This window comes from Pinus tabuliformis, chromosome 8 (genome assembly GCF_031772625.1).
Source record: "Pinus tabuliformis cultivar Carrire ecotype Pingquan chromosome 8, CPIR1, whole genome shotgun sequence".
In the NCBI taxonomy this organism is placed as follows: domain Eukaryota; kingdom Viridiplantae; phylum Streptophyta; class Pinopsida; order Pinales; family Pinaceae; genus Pinus; species Pinus tabuliformis.
In genome coordinates this window covers 762300491-762314737 of record NC_142294.1, presented here as the reverse complement: position 1 = coordinate 762314737, position 14247 = coordinate 762300491, and the positions used below count along the sequence as shown (strand labels likewise).

At 39.6% G+C, this 14247-nt stretch overlaps 1 protein-coding gene across 1 annotated transcript in view; it reads right to left on the bottom strand.

Annotated features, from left to right (window-relative positions):
- The window catches only part of SDH6 (succinate dehydrogenase subunit), a 65170-nt gene extending 54609 nt beyond the window's left edge, over nt 1–10561 (bottom strand). Inside the window, exons 1-2 of the mRNA XM_089372817.1 lie at nt 10304–10561; nt 10084–10186 (exon numbers count right to left, since the gene is read on the bottom strand). Coding sequence (XP_089228943.1) covers nt 10084–10186; nt 10304–10492 — 292 coding nt within the window. The 5' untranslated portion in view covers nt 10493–10561. The remainder of the gene's footprint in view (nt 1–10083; nt 10187–10303) is intronic.
- Between the last annotated feature and the right edge of the window lie 3686 nt (nt 10562–14247).

Below are 14247 nucleotides of genomic sequence, written 5' to 3'. Positions count from 1 at the left end.
TAGGAGTTTTTGCCCCTCAATTACGCTGACTTGTCCAGTTAGAGACCGACTTGGTGGAGGAGGCCTAATTGACCTAATTTAAATTAAAATAATTTTCTTTCTTGACAAATAAATCCCAATAAGAGTTCTTTACATTATGACATGGACAAGGACACTTGACGTAAACACTAGAAGCCTACAATGGAGGCTCTGACCTATAAACAATTGACCCAAGCATGAAACCCATGCTTAAATAAGCCAATTTCTTAATAATAAAAATTCCTTTTTCTTTCTTTTGATAAATAAATTACATCATGACTCAAATACAATTATGAAGACCGATACTAGTTACATTCTTAAATACTCCCTTTTAACTAGGGAGATATTCATAATTACATATATATAGAGGTACATCAAAGATCTCAAAATGAACTACAAAGAGTTCTAGCACACTCAGTGTTGCGAACTAGATACTTGACCAGGGTATTCTATCTGGGTGGGACCAAGGGTACTCAAGCTTTAGCCAGTCTAGGTACCTTCAGGCTTTTAAGCTCTACCACCAACCCAGGGATCCAGGTGTGTATCCAAGGTTGGAGCTCCATAACCAATGCCACCCTCCCTCTTCAGGATCTAGACATCAACATATAGGCCGGCCAGATGTCCTCCCAAGCATCTTGCCATTAGATGCTTCATCTCTCCCTAATAAACTAAATTAGATATATCCATTTGTCCAAGCATGCTTCCAAAGCATTCAACCTTCTTATGGAGAGATTTACCTGTACAAACACAACCTCAATCAGTAATAAACTTTCAAATATACATACAAGTAAACACAAACCTTTGGGGTCCTCAATCATCCTGATGCCACTTATATCAAGTTATTCATATCGAAAGTTTTTCTTCTTTCATTTCTTCAACAACACCAAGACATCCTTAGTACATTGCAAATCTATTGGAAGAACTTTCATTCATTCTTCGATTTCATTCTTTCTTCAAGGTTTTTTTGTCATAATATGCTCTCCCTCTTAATTGGGGAGATATACCCTTTCTCTTCTAATGATGCTCCCTTCTATAATATCGGAGAAACTTTAACCTTTCACGACTTCATTCTTTCTCATAGCATCAAGGTCATCTTGATCATCATCTTTCTTATAGCTTCCTTCATCATGCTCATCATTATTATCATCTTCAATTACGAACATCTTGAAGATTATGTACCTGCAAAACTTTAATAGCAAGTACAAGCAAATACAAATATATAAAGAAGCATAAAGTTAATCATATCATATCATTACAATGGAAGCATCAAAGCATTCAAACTTTAGACATTAGATACCTAAACCTAGTTAGGTTCATAATCACCAAAGGTTATATCCTTCAGACTACAACTTCTCAATAGGGTTTTGTCATAAACCCTAGATTCCATTTTCGAGACACAAGACCTTGGATTTAATCAAACAACAATCCAATCATATTATTATTCATCTAAGGTTTCAACAATATACTTTATGATAGACTCTACTAGGATTTGTTCCAAACCATAGATTTTCATTATCAAAACTAAAACATATCAATAATATCATCAAGTCCTAGAATATCAATCTCTACTAGGGTTTTGTTACAAACCCTAGAATTCATAAATTAAAACATGAATATCAACAATACTTGCACATACATATCTAAGATTTTATAACCATGCACTAGCATATCACAACAATATCTCAAGACACAAACATCAATACATTAAAGTTAGATATACAATAATTTTGAATAGGCTAGTGTTTTGATCATACAAACGAATATACACCTAGGGTTTTCATTCTTAGGATCTAATTATAACTATTACAAGGGTTTTGCTTACAAACCCTATTTTACCAAGCCCTAAAGATCTAGGGTTTCATCTAGACATTAATAGCAAACCCTAAAGGGCTAGGGTTTTTTCCATATCATTATCAAAGCCCTAAACTTCAAGAGATTTGGAGATTAGACATTATCAATAACCTCCAAGTAAATTAGGGTTTTATAATCAATATTGACATACCCTTAGCAACAAGAGGCTAGGGTTTTACAGTGAACCCTAAAGAGTAGGGTTTCACAAGAATGACTAAAAATGATAGTATTACGAGGGTAGATTCAATCTAATTATTAATTACCCTAACAAGAATCTTTAAGATTCAAAACCCTAGACATAATGATGTCAGTAATGTAAAGCAAATTTCAAAAGAGAATGTACATACCTTTTTCTATGAAGAGAACCTTGTAACTAAACTTACAGTTTAAGACATACCTTGAATTGTTCTTTAACAAATCTTGTAGGACATTAATTCTTGAAGGGCTTCAAAACTTCTTCCATGCTTCAAGTCTCCTCCATAACCTTTGTGTATTCTGCAAGCTTTCCTAACCAAGGAAAATATAAAGAAAGGGTTATTAGTATACAATACAAACACATCTTAATAAGAGAGGGAAACCAAACATAAAAGAGGAGACGAGTAAAAAACTTATCTTTGGGAAAATGGTGAGGCCTCCCTCTCAATCCAATCTCGAGGGATACCTATAACTCATCAAAATAATTCAAAAATGTTCTAACACTAAATGTTAGACCTACAAATTCTAGAAATAAAAAAATAAAGGAAAACAATTCAAAACTCAAAAATAGACAACTAAGAGGGATATGTGTGAGAGAGAGGAATTCGTAGTATAAGTCCTTGACATCTGATTCTTCAATCTTGTTCTTCTTAGGTGGAGCTTCATCAGTAAGATTTGCTTGATCCCTATCTCTCTTCTTATTCCTTTGATTCTCCGGACATTGAATTGTGTAGCGACCCATCTTGTGACAATTGTAACATTCAATCTTGGATAGGTCAACTTTCTTCTTTGGTCCTTTGAACTTCTTGAAGGTTCCCTTCTTTTTGTGATGAGCGGAATAGGCATTATAGGTGTTTTCTTCTTCATCCTCCTTCTTGTTGTTTACTAACAATACTAGAGCTTCTTCTTGACTGCATGCATTCCACATTTATTCAAATGATGGAGTATCCTTCCAACTGTTAAGTCCTAATGCAAAAGCACTCCAAGTTTTTGGTAGTCCTAGAAGAGCAGTAATTACGAGCTCTTTTTCTAGGACAATTTCATTTAGTGCTTGGAGTTCATCTTCAATTCTAGATATCCTTATAAAGTAGGATGATACAGTATCGTCTTTTGTCATCTCTATTGTCTTTAGTTCATTCCTGAGGCTTGTTATTTGACCAATGTTCTTGATGGTGAATAATTTGGAGAGAGCCTCGTACATTTCTTGAGCGGAATCCATGTTGGATATGTATGAAATGAGGTTGTCCTTTACTCCATCCACTATTAAGTTCATGGCCACGATTTCGGTTTCTCTGAATTTTACTTTCTCTGCTTCATCTATAGGCTTCTTGACTTTTCCTTGAACAAGATCCAAAACTTTGTGATTTTCGAGGATAAGATCTATCATATTTATCCATGCCCTGTAATTGAAGGCTCCTTCTAGTTTGTTTTTTGCCTTCATTAAGTTTGTCATATTGTTATCTTCTACTTCTTGTGACCTTTCCTAAAAACTCCTTTTACTTATATCTTTCCTTTCAACAGATCTTCAGGCTTCCTTTTTTCTTTCTTCTTCACCTTAGCCTTGATACCATGTTAGAAAAGCAAAAAGATTTTCTTTATGTTGATAATTACTTGTGATTTATGTTGAAATTTCTAAGTATTACCCATTAGAAATTTTATCTATATTCTTTTGGTTTATTTCTCCTACTTGTTAATTACGAACAAGTTATTTAAACATATAAATATCAAAATAAACACAATACAGTCTCAACTATCTATAGATCAACAGCTGAAAGAAGTAACAAACACATAAGTGACACCGTTAATTTTGGACAACTCGTCCTCGGAAAAACCCAACTTGGGAAAACCGGTGCAGCAATTCTGAGGGTTATTTTATTATGCATTCTATCCTTGAGTACCACTGGGTGTCAAACTGGCTCACTCGACAGAGAAAATAATCTGGCAGTAATACCTCTATTCGGAAGCAGATATTCAGAAAATCTACCCCACGAAACCCTCTCCAGCAACCTTTGAAGCTTAGCATCAGGCCACCTAGCCTCAGCGTCAGCCCAGAACCCTCTACATTAGCCCTCTGAGGCACTGCGCAGCCTCTACACCGCTCTGCGTCACTCATGCTGCCCTCTGCGTGGACGACGCAAGCCCTTCTAGCCACTGCGTAGTCCCTTCTAGTTCTACGTGGCTCCCTCTGGCTCAGCGTCTGCCTCTCTCTGCTTCTGTGCTGGTCTCTCAACACTATCTCTGCCTCTTTGTCCAGTACTCACTGCCCCTCGCTGCAAACTGATCACTGATTCGACTTTTCTTAGCAAACCCCGCTCTAGAAAATCGAATGACTAATCACTCTGGTGTGTTCTCCAACTGACCCTCAAGCCTCCTCTTATACTTTTCCTGTTGGTCCTTCAACAGTCGAGATTAGATCTCTAACCAACGGCTAAGATTAGATTTGGCTTGATCCATGTCTTTTGGAACCTTCTAGCCCAGTTTTATATTGATACCCATTAATATTTTATTTTTCCTAAGTTTAGACTTAAGAACTCCATTAAAAATGTTAATTATTTTAATATCTCCTAAACCGGGTAGAATCTGCCCAAACCATATCTGGGTCTTGGAAATCTCATGTGCTTGAGCCTTTCCACCAATTTTCAATGCTAAAGCACACTCGATGCTAACCCAAATCAACACTCCCTCTTAGCGAGGACTATGGTCTAGCAATACTCCAACTGAGTATCACTCTGATTATATGGCACCGGTAACTGTGCTGATGCTAGGCCTCCCCGCCCAACATCCTTTGCACTGCTACATCATGTATTGTTGCCCATGGCTTTGCCACTGCCACTGCTGCATCCATACGGCAGCTCCCTATGCATCTATGTTGTTGTTGGTCCTTTCTCCCAACACTGCGTCTGCACTGCTACTGCTAACTGATACTGCACTACAACTCAGTTACTGAGAAGTAAGTAACTGATCCACCCAACTACTAACATCCCTGTCAAGCTAGAAACGCTCTCGATGCTAAAGCTCTCTCTGTCACTATCAAGTGCTCCCTCTACTGCCTCTGTGCTGCTGCAACAACTCCCTGCCTCTCGCACCACTACAAACCTCTCTGTGCCATCCTGCACTGTTGCAACCCTCTCTGTGCCTCTCGCACTGCTGCAGCCTGCTAGCTTTGCGCTGCCCGGGACTCCTGCACTGTAGCACTCTCTGTCGCTTCATCCGCATCCATTTCTACCGACATCCACCAATCCTGCTACTCTCTCTTCGAGGCTCCCGTAGCAAGGTATAATCCAAGAGTTTGGGTACCTCAAGGATCCTGCCCCTCATTGCATGTAGTCCTCCTAATTACAGCAAAATGTCTCCCCGCCTCTTCTCTACAGGTACATGAGCACTCATGGCGCAATCGTCATCCTCTTCTACCTCCTTTTTCACCTTCACTGGCGGTGCCTTGGAGTCAGATGCCTCTCCCTTGTTCTTCTTCCTCGGACACTGGTTCGCATAATGACCCAGTTCCCCACAATTGAAGCACTTAACCTTGGAGAGGTCCTTTTTCTTCCTCTTCTCCTGCTTCCCCACAGATGCCAGAGCTGCATCCTCTTCTTCTTCCTTCTTGATCTGGACTCCTTTGCTGCTACTTCTCGTCTTGGACAGTCGTCTTATCTCTTCTTGGCAAAGAGCCGCACACAATTCTTCCCAATCTGGAAGATTCACCCTACCCAGAATGCTCTAAACGAATGTCTCCCACTCCTCAGAGACTATGTTTAGAGCGGTCCTCACCATCAACTCTTGATCCGGCGTGGCCCCTATGGAAGTCAAGTGGTCCCGGATCTCCTTCAATCTACCGAGAAAGTGATGTATCTGCTCCCCCTTCTGCATCTGGTATGACCGCAGCTGATTCTCAAGTAACATCTTCGTCTGCACGGAAGTATGTGGGTACAACGTCTTCAAGATGTCCCACATTTCCTTTGCCGTCTCCTTCTCGGCAATATGTTGAACCACATGATCCTTGACCCCATCAAAGATGATGCATTTTGCCTTGGCCATTGCCTCCTCGTACTTTTCATTACCAGTCGGATCAACTGGGATAGCCACTATTCTCAAGGCGAAGGCCTTGATGCGATGTATATCTAGAATGGACAGGATCTTGGCCTTCCAGACCACAAATTTGGACGCCCCATCCAGCCTGTCCTAATCCGTCAGTCCATCATGGCCATCCCTCTGCTCTTCCTTTCGACTCCTCCGAGTCTCTACTTCCCTCTGGATGTTCTCTACGACTCCCCCTGAGTCGCTACTTCCCATCTGGAAGTTCTCTGCTAGACTCCCTCTGAGTCTCGATTTCCCTCGTGGAAATCCGCCTGCCAATCGTCGAGTCGCACCTCTCCGGTCTCCTATGCACCTACAACACTGATCCAGATTCCTTGGCTAGAAATTTGCCTCGGTAGCAACTCCCTCTACCTTGGTTTTGCTTGTTAGGTACTGTTCTGACTCGGCAACAACAACACCCCACTAACTTCACTCCGCGCAATTTGCCCACAGCTTCCTATGCCCCAGCAACTGAAGGACTGAACCTCTAGGCTCTACACAATCTTGGCACTCGCTGAAATGCTCCCTTAGCCAACTCTGTCAACCCTCCTAATCTCTGCGTGGCTCTTCATGAGCCTTTTTCTGCCCTCCTCAGCCTCTGCGCTGGCCTCTCTCTGGCCCGAACTGATGACGCAGTCTCTCTACATCAACCCTTCTTTGCCACTTTCTGCAAGGAACAGCTTCTGTCACTCGGGACAGTTGTCTCTGCTGCAAATGCTCTGCTTCAGCTGGTGCCTTCAGCGCCCTGTGATCTGCAACCACGCTCTGATACCATGTTGAAATTTCTAAGTATTACCCGTTATAAATTTTAACTGTATTCTTCTAGTTTATTTCTCCTACTTGTTAATTACGAACAAGTTATTTAAACATATAAATATTGAAATAAACACAATAGAGTCTCAACCACCTACAAATTAACAGCTGAAAGAAATAGCAAACACACAAGTGACACCGTTATTTTTGGACAACTCGTCCCCAAAAAAACCTACTTGGGAAAACTGATGCAGCAATTCTGAGGGTTATTTTATTATGCAGTCTATCCTTAAGTACAATTGGGTGCCAAACTGACTCACCCGACAAAAAAAATAATTCGGCAATAATACCTCTCTATTCGGAAGCAGACATTCAGAAAATCTACCCCACGAAACCCTCTCCAGCGACCTCTGAAGCTCAACGTCAGCCCACCTGGCCTCAGCGTCAGCCCAGAACCCTTTGCGCCAACCCTCTGAGGCACTGCGCAGCCTCTACAGCGCTCTACGTCACTCCTGCTGCCCTCTGCGTGGATGACACAATCCCTTTTAGCTCTGTGTGGCTCCCTCTGGCTCAACATCTGCCTCTCTCTACTTTTGCGCTGGTCTCTCGACACTATCTCTGCCTCTTTGTCTAGTACTCATTGCCCCTCGCTACAAACTGATCATTGATTCGACTTTTCTTAGTAAACCCTGCTCTAGAAAATCAAATGACTGATCACTCTGATGTGTTCTCCAACTGGCCCTCAAGCCTCCTCTTATACTTTTCCCGTTGGTCCTTCAATGGCCAAGATTACATCTCTAATCAACGGCTAAGAATAAATTTGGCTTGATCCATGTCTTTTGGAACCTTCTAACCTAGTTTTATATTAATACCCATTAATATTTTATTTTTCCTAAGTTTAGACTTAGGAACTCCATTAAAAATATTAATTATTTTAATATCTCCTAAACGGGTAGAATTTGCCCAAACCATTTCTGGATCTTGGAGATCTCATGTGGTTTAGCCTCTCCACCAATTTCCACGGCTATAGCACATCCGATGCTACCCCAAATCAACAATTTCTTTGAGTTCTTATTTCTTATGTTTTTCTTTTATCTTAATTTCATCAAGTAATGACCAAAACCAAAACACGAAAATCAAGTACACCAAATGTAGGCACTCAGACAAGGCTAAAACCCCTATGTAGGGGAAAACCCAGTCAAAGCTCTTACTTCAGTAAATTCAAGATAAGATGGAACAAGACCTTAGACTAACAGACCTTCCTCCTCCACCAAGTCAGCGTTCCAATCCAACAAATACAGCCCAGCATCAACCCAAAAATTTTGGCCCCAGCTTTACCAAAATTTTGACCCAACTTCAGATTTTCGACCTCCCAGCTTCACCAGAATTTCGACTTCCCTGTAACACTCCAAAACTTCGCAAGTGTGAAGAAATTTCGGTTTCTTTTGCAAGATAATGACCTTTTTCTTCTTCGTTAGATTCTTCCTTCTTGTCCCTTGAATTTTGCACTTTTTTTAGCCTCAGAAAATGCATATCGAACTTGATGAGTGAGTGTTCCAAATGAGGTCGAGTCGCTGCCTTTATATAGGAGTTTCTGCCCCTCAATTAGGCCGACTTGTCCAGTTGAGGCCGACTTGGTGGAGGAGGCCTAATTGACCTATTTTACATTAAAATATTTTTCTTTCTTGACGAATCCCAAGAAGGGCTTTTTACATTATGACATGGCCAATGACACTTCACATAATCCCTAGAAGCCTACAATGGAAGCTTTGACCTATAAAGAATTGACCCAAGCATGAAACCCATGTTTTAATAAGTCAATTTCTTCAACAACAACAAAACTTTCTTTTGATAAACGAATTACATCATGACTCAAAGACAATTATGAAGACTCATACTAATTACATTCTTCAACAATCTGCAATGACTTCAATCTGTGGATGGTTCTCACATTGTCAAACGTGGTGGTTTCAATAACAAAAAACAAAACTAAAAAAAACTTAGCACGTCCTGAACAATAAACTCTTCTGTACAATAACAATAAACTCTTCTGTCGCAGGTCAACAAGATCTATATCAATCTGTTTCAAATTATATGAGCAGAAAAGTTTATGTAACAGAAATTTCTCAAGCATTTTGGATAATAAGGAAATTTCAACTTCTTCTAGGTTACATGAATCTACTCATGCGTTGTCACTGCCTACTGCTCAAATTTCTAAACAGACACCTCACTCTGAGAAAATGAACTCTCGAAGCATTGGCAGCAAGAGAGAATGAGGCATAGCTAGTCAAGAACCTGGTAAGGATCTTTTTGGTTCAAGTAATGTCATCAGCCAATGTCACGGGGCATTATTTTCAGGGGGGGTTATTTTCAGGAGGGCACTTCGATGATGAAGATGAGTTAGTTTACTCCACTCTATTGGAATCTATTCGTGCCTGGTCACAACCATCTGTTCCCGAGGGATGATGTGGTTCTAATTCAGATACAAATAAAATGTACTGAGTCCATCTAGCAGCATTAGCGGTACTCTGAATATAAGTGAATCTAATTCAGCAGATTAAATAATAACAACTGATACTCAAGTCTCTACGGAAAGTAAATATTAATTTTCAGGCACAGAACAACTCGAAAATGTTGTTTGGATATGGAAAATAATGAAGAAAAAAAAATAAACACATTCAGTTATACATTGACCAAGAAAAGAAGCTGAATTCAAACACACGCAAATAGACACACAGAATTTCCGTGGTAAAACCTCTACGACAGGGTGTCAAGGAAACAGCCACGGGACAAGGGATTGGAATCTCTATTAATTCAACCATGATTCTCCACGATTACATTTGTCAGGCATTCACTAGTTTTATACCAGCAGCCTCAGTTACATAACTACTATTTTGGTATAGAACTAACTAGTTACTTTTTACCCAAAATTACATAGCCTCAGTTACATAGCTACTATTTCGATATAGAACTAACTAGTTACTTTTTACCCAAAATTACATAATTCGTTGTCAAACTAACAAACTCCACCTTGACAACAGAAAAGATATTGGGTTTAAATAATGAGTTTGCCCCGGGTGCACTTCAATTTCTAAAAGCAAACAATGGTGCACTTCAATTTCTAAAAGCAAACAATGGAAGGCAATCTTTGAGGGAATTCTTATAAATCAATGACTAATGAAAGAAATATACCGATTCCATGTCTAGAATATTTCCATGAAACCCCAGCTGTTGAAACCGCACCGATCAGACTCCCAGTGGCTGCTATCTTGGCAGCTTGTCGCGTGAGCTTCAGCTGTGTACCGAAACCAGATTTTTAACAAAATGAATGAACAAAACAAAACCCTAAGACATACTGAAAATCCATTCTTGTGTCAAAACCACTGAGATAAACTGAAGAATGGAAAACAACCTGAGGGCCATAGACGGGATCCGATTGGATAAATTCATCCACATCCGCATCGGTCCACTTCGGCAGAGGCTTGTCCCTTCCAAGGATCTGCTTATACTTGTTCAAATACGAAAACCTTTCCTTCCAAAATTCCTTCCTCACCCCCCAGAATGAAGATTCCTCTTCTGATGAAGCGTTCTCTCCCCCCATTTTTCTCCAACCTCGGCTAACACTAATGATACCTTTTCCCTTCAATAATACTTCCGGAATTGTGACAACAACCGTAGCTCTACCTTGCCATCTTTATAAACATAATATGATAATTATTTTAATTATATTTTTTCCTTACCATAACCATATGCTTATAGAAACATTTTATTTAAAGGAAAAGGAAAAATGTCTCTTAGTAAATATGTATTTTCAAGCCCCTTAATGCCCACCTACCGTGTGGGGTGTTGAAGGCGTTCTTTCATTCGTGTATTCTCTGATTGATATTTCTTTTGAAGTTTATTATTGTATCAAGATGATATCATAGAACTCGTGAACCTATGACCCTGTGAGGCAATTGCAACCTTGTTTAAGGGAGAGAATTCATGCTTTCCAGTATTAAATGAATTGAATGGAATGAATTTTAATGATGTTCAGAAGACCTAATGGTTTAAGGGATCTATGCTGCAAACCAAACAAAACATCACAATTTCAAGTTTCTCTCTAAACAACCCTTTTGCCATGAATCTTGATCAAGAAATTCACAGTTTTGTGAAGCCTTGCTTCCTCAAACAGTGTGCTCAAATTGTCCACCTTTAGATGATGATTTGGAGAAACACTTCCTCGAAATATAGTATGTATTTGAGTACCTTTTGAGGCAATTGCAACATTATGTAAGGGAGAGAAGCAATGCTCTTAGGTGTTAGATCATAAGCTAGTTGGAAAGAAGAGGAAGAGGCTCAAGGAATATAGTATGAACTATTACTAACACTATACAACTAATGCAATGGCTTAATATTGACTTTGGAATATATTTCATCAAACCGTGTGTAATATAATGACGTGGCTACTTCGTTAAGATTGTTGAGCTATGTGGGTTGAGTTTAAAATAGTCATATGTAAATCCCTTGCACAAATTCCTAGTGTGGAGTCCAAGGCTAAGACTTAAAAACCTCAAGCTTGGACTTGGTTATTATATGTTTATATTACTAGATATCGCATTATAATGTCACCATATACAAAAAGGATAAAGTGAAAAATAATGTAAAGTGCATAAGTTGCCATACTAAAGGAACAAGGGGTTTTGGATCAACAAGGAGAAATAAAAGGGGATGAGAAAACACACGATAGTTTTAGTTGCCATGTGTGAAGATGAAAACTATTTCCTTTAACTTGTGATAGTTGTCCTTATTGTGGGGAAAACAATTTGGCACCTCTAGTATGCATGCAAAACTTCATTAAAAATCTTCTTTCTATTTTCCTTGTCCTTTTCCCTTGCGGCTAGCTTTTGTTCTTCTATTACCTTAAAGTTGATTTTGGTTTTTTATAGAAGAATACTATAATCTAGCTACTAGGAATGGGTGATTGTGATGTAAGTAAAGAGCGAAGTATAAGGTATGGAGTCTAATAGATCCAAGATTGCCTAAATTTATTGGAAACAATGTTAAATATTGAGAGGGGGGGAGGGGGGGTGAACCCTTATTTAGGCTCATTCTAACTCTTGTGCCAATTTCTATTTTCATTCAAACTTGGCCTTCATTATGTGAGAAATCACCAACATAATATGTGTAGCAAATGAATAAATCAACAAATGAGCACACACAATGAGCAGCATATACATGAACATAGAGGTTTGACATGGAAACCCTTCCACACAAAAAAACCACTAAAGATTGTTTTTATTATGTTGTAAATATGAGCTCCTACTCTATTACATCATTCTTTGTGAGCACCCACTTACATGAAGCACCAACTCCCTTAGATTGTTTGCTAGCACCGACTCCCTTCTTTGTAGACACTTGATGAGCTTGCCAAAAGCACCAACTTCTGGATTTGTTGCAAGAACCAATTTGCAGCTTCTTGGATTTATGTAAGCACCAACTTGCAGAAGGCACCAACCCCCAAGATTTCCTCAAACATCCGCTAGATGGAAGCACCAACTCCCTGTTATATAGGCTCCAACCCACACTCAATAAGGAAACTAATACTCATTGTAAATGGTAGCCTCTATGCCTGTTTACAACTCAACTTTCATCCACTTGGTCATCTATTCTCCTTTACATTTGGTCGTTTGATCTGCTCAACATCCTTAATTAATACTCATCCCTCTTTGCGTTGTTTGTCCATTCTGAAACAACTCAATGTTCTCAACCCTCATACAACAGCACTCAGCGTTTCATCTCTCAGCCTTCTCTTCTGAATAGGCACACTCGTCCTCTCTGAACAAAATGCACATTCATACATAACTCTCTGCTCTACTCTCCACAATGTTACAATCCCCCACTTCAAACTCAGTGTTCCTGAGTTTTATTCATCTACAACACAGAGAACGATGTTGTCTCTATCAGCCACACTTCTCAAGTACATACACCTGCAAGATTGTCTATTCAATCTCATAACTGCAGCAAGGCTCTCCATTCTGCTTTTATATCCAAATACTTGGCCACTACAACAATATTAATTCTAATAATGGGCACCTGAGTGTTCGTCCATACTGAGAATTAATTCTCAATCAAACTATGTGCTTCAGCAAGGCATTCCATTACTTCTTTTTAAGGCATTCAAGACTCAACATGTACCTCAAGCATGGCATAATTGACCTATGATCAATTCTTCTACACCCATCAATATTTTCCATTGAATTCTTCATGGTGTGCAAGGAAGCTCATGCATGGCTTGTTTATATTCAAGACAAGCTCCATTAAATCATTTTGTGGTCCTTCATTGTCTTGATCCAGAGCTCTTGGCATTTGCAATTGACTCCATTAGCAACTCTAGCTACTGACCCATACATTCTTCAAATGCCTGCATGATCCAATTAAACGCCAGTAGTTAATTTTGCCACTGCCACTAAATCTTCCAAATTTAGTTGTCGACTCAATCCATGCCTTTAAGTTTGTTCATGTGGTTCTTCAAGTTCAACCCTTAGTTCCTAAATGGTTGTCAACTCATCCATGCTTCGTTATCCACAATTATGGTGCAATGCCACATATGGCACACCTGCCAAGTATGGAGAATCTTTACCAAAGTTGTCGATTTGTTCAATGCTCGCTTGATCCAAACGTAGCAAATAGCCAATTTGGCACAACTACCAAATATGGAGAGATATCATCAAAGAGTTGATGAATTGTTCATTTCATTTATAGTCATGGAGCTTATTGTCCTAGCCTCATACCACAGTGCTTTGTATACAACCCTCAGCCTGTAGCGGCTTTTCATTAAAATAAGCCCAAACTCACATATTCTCTTAATATGAAAAAACTCCACAAAACCATGGCCTTGGCACACCTTTTTCATTTGATGACACTGTCAGATGTCAGCAAAAACTTTCTCCCAGGTTCATTGCCCCAGCCAAAACTCTTTCAGTGCCTTAGTTTTCCTCCGAGGTAAACCTTTTGGGCTTACGTGTTCTAAGGGTATGCCCATTGCATCCACCAACCAATCAACTAGTAGTTGGGATTACTTATCACAACCACTCATATTCCTTCATGTCTTATTGCTTCATCAGCCTGGAGAAACCTTTCGCGCACATTTGGAAACCTTCCTGTGTCAAGCCTCCGAGGTGACATGTCCCTGTGGGACTACTACTACATTCATGCACCAATTAAATGTCGGTCGCAATGAGTTTTTCCTACCACCATATACTCCACCTGTCTCGTTTCCTAGTCAGCTTGGCATGCTCCGCTTACTACATTTTCTAAATCATCTAGGATAAAGCCTCCAAGATGATGTGTCACAGTGGGACCACAACTGCATTC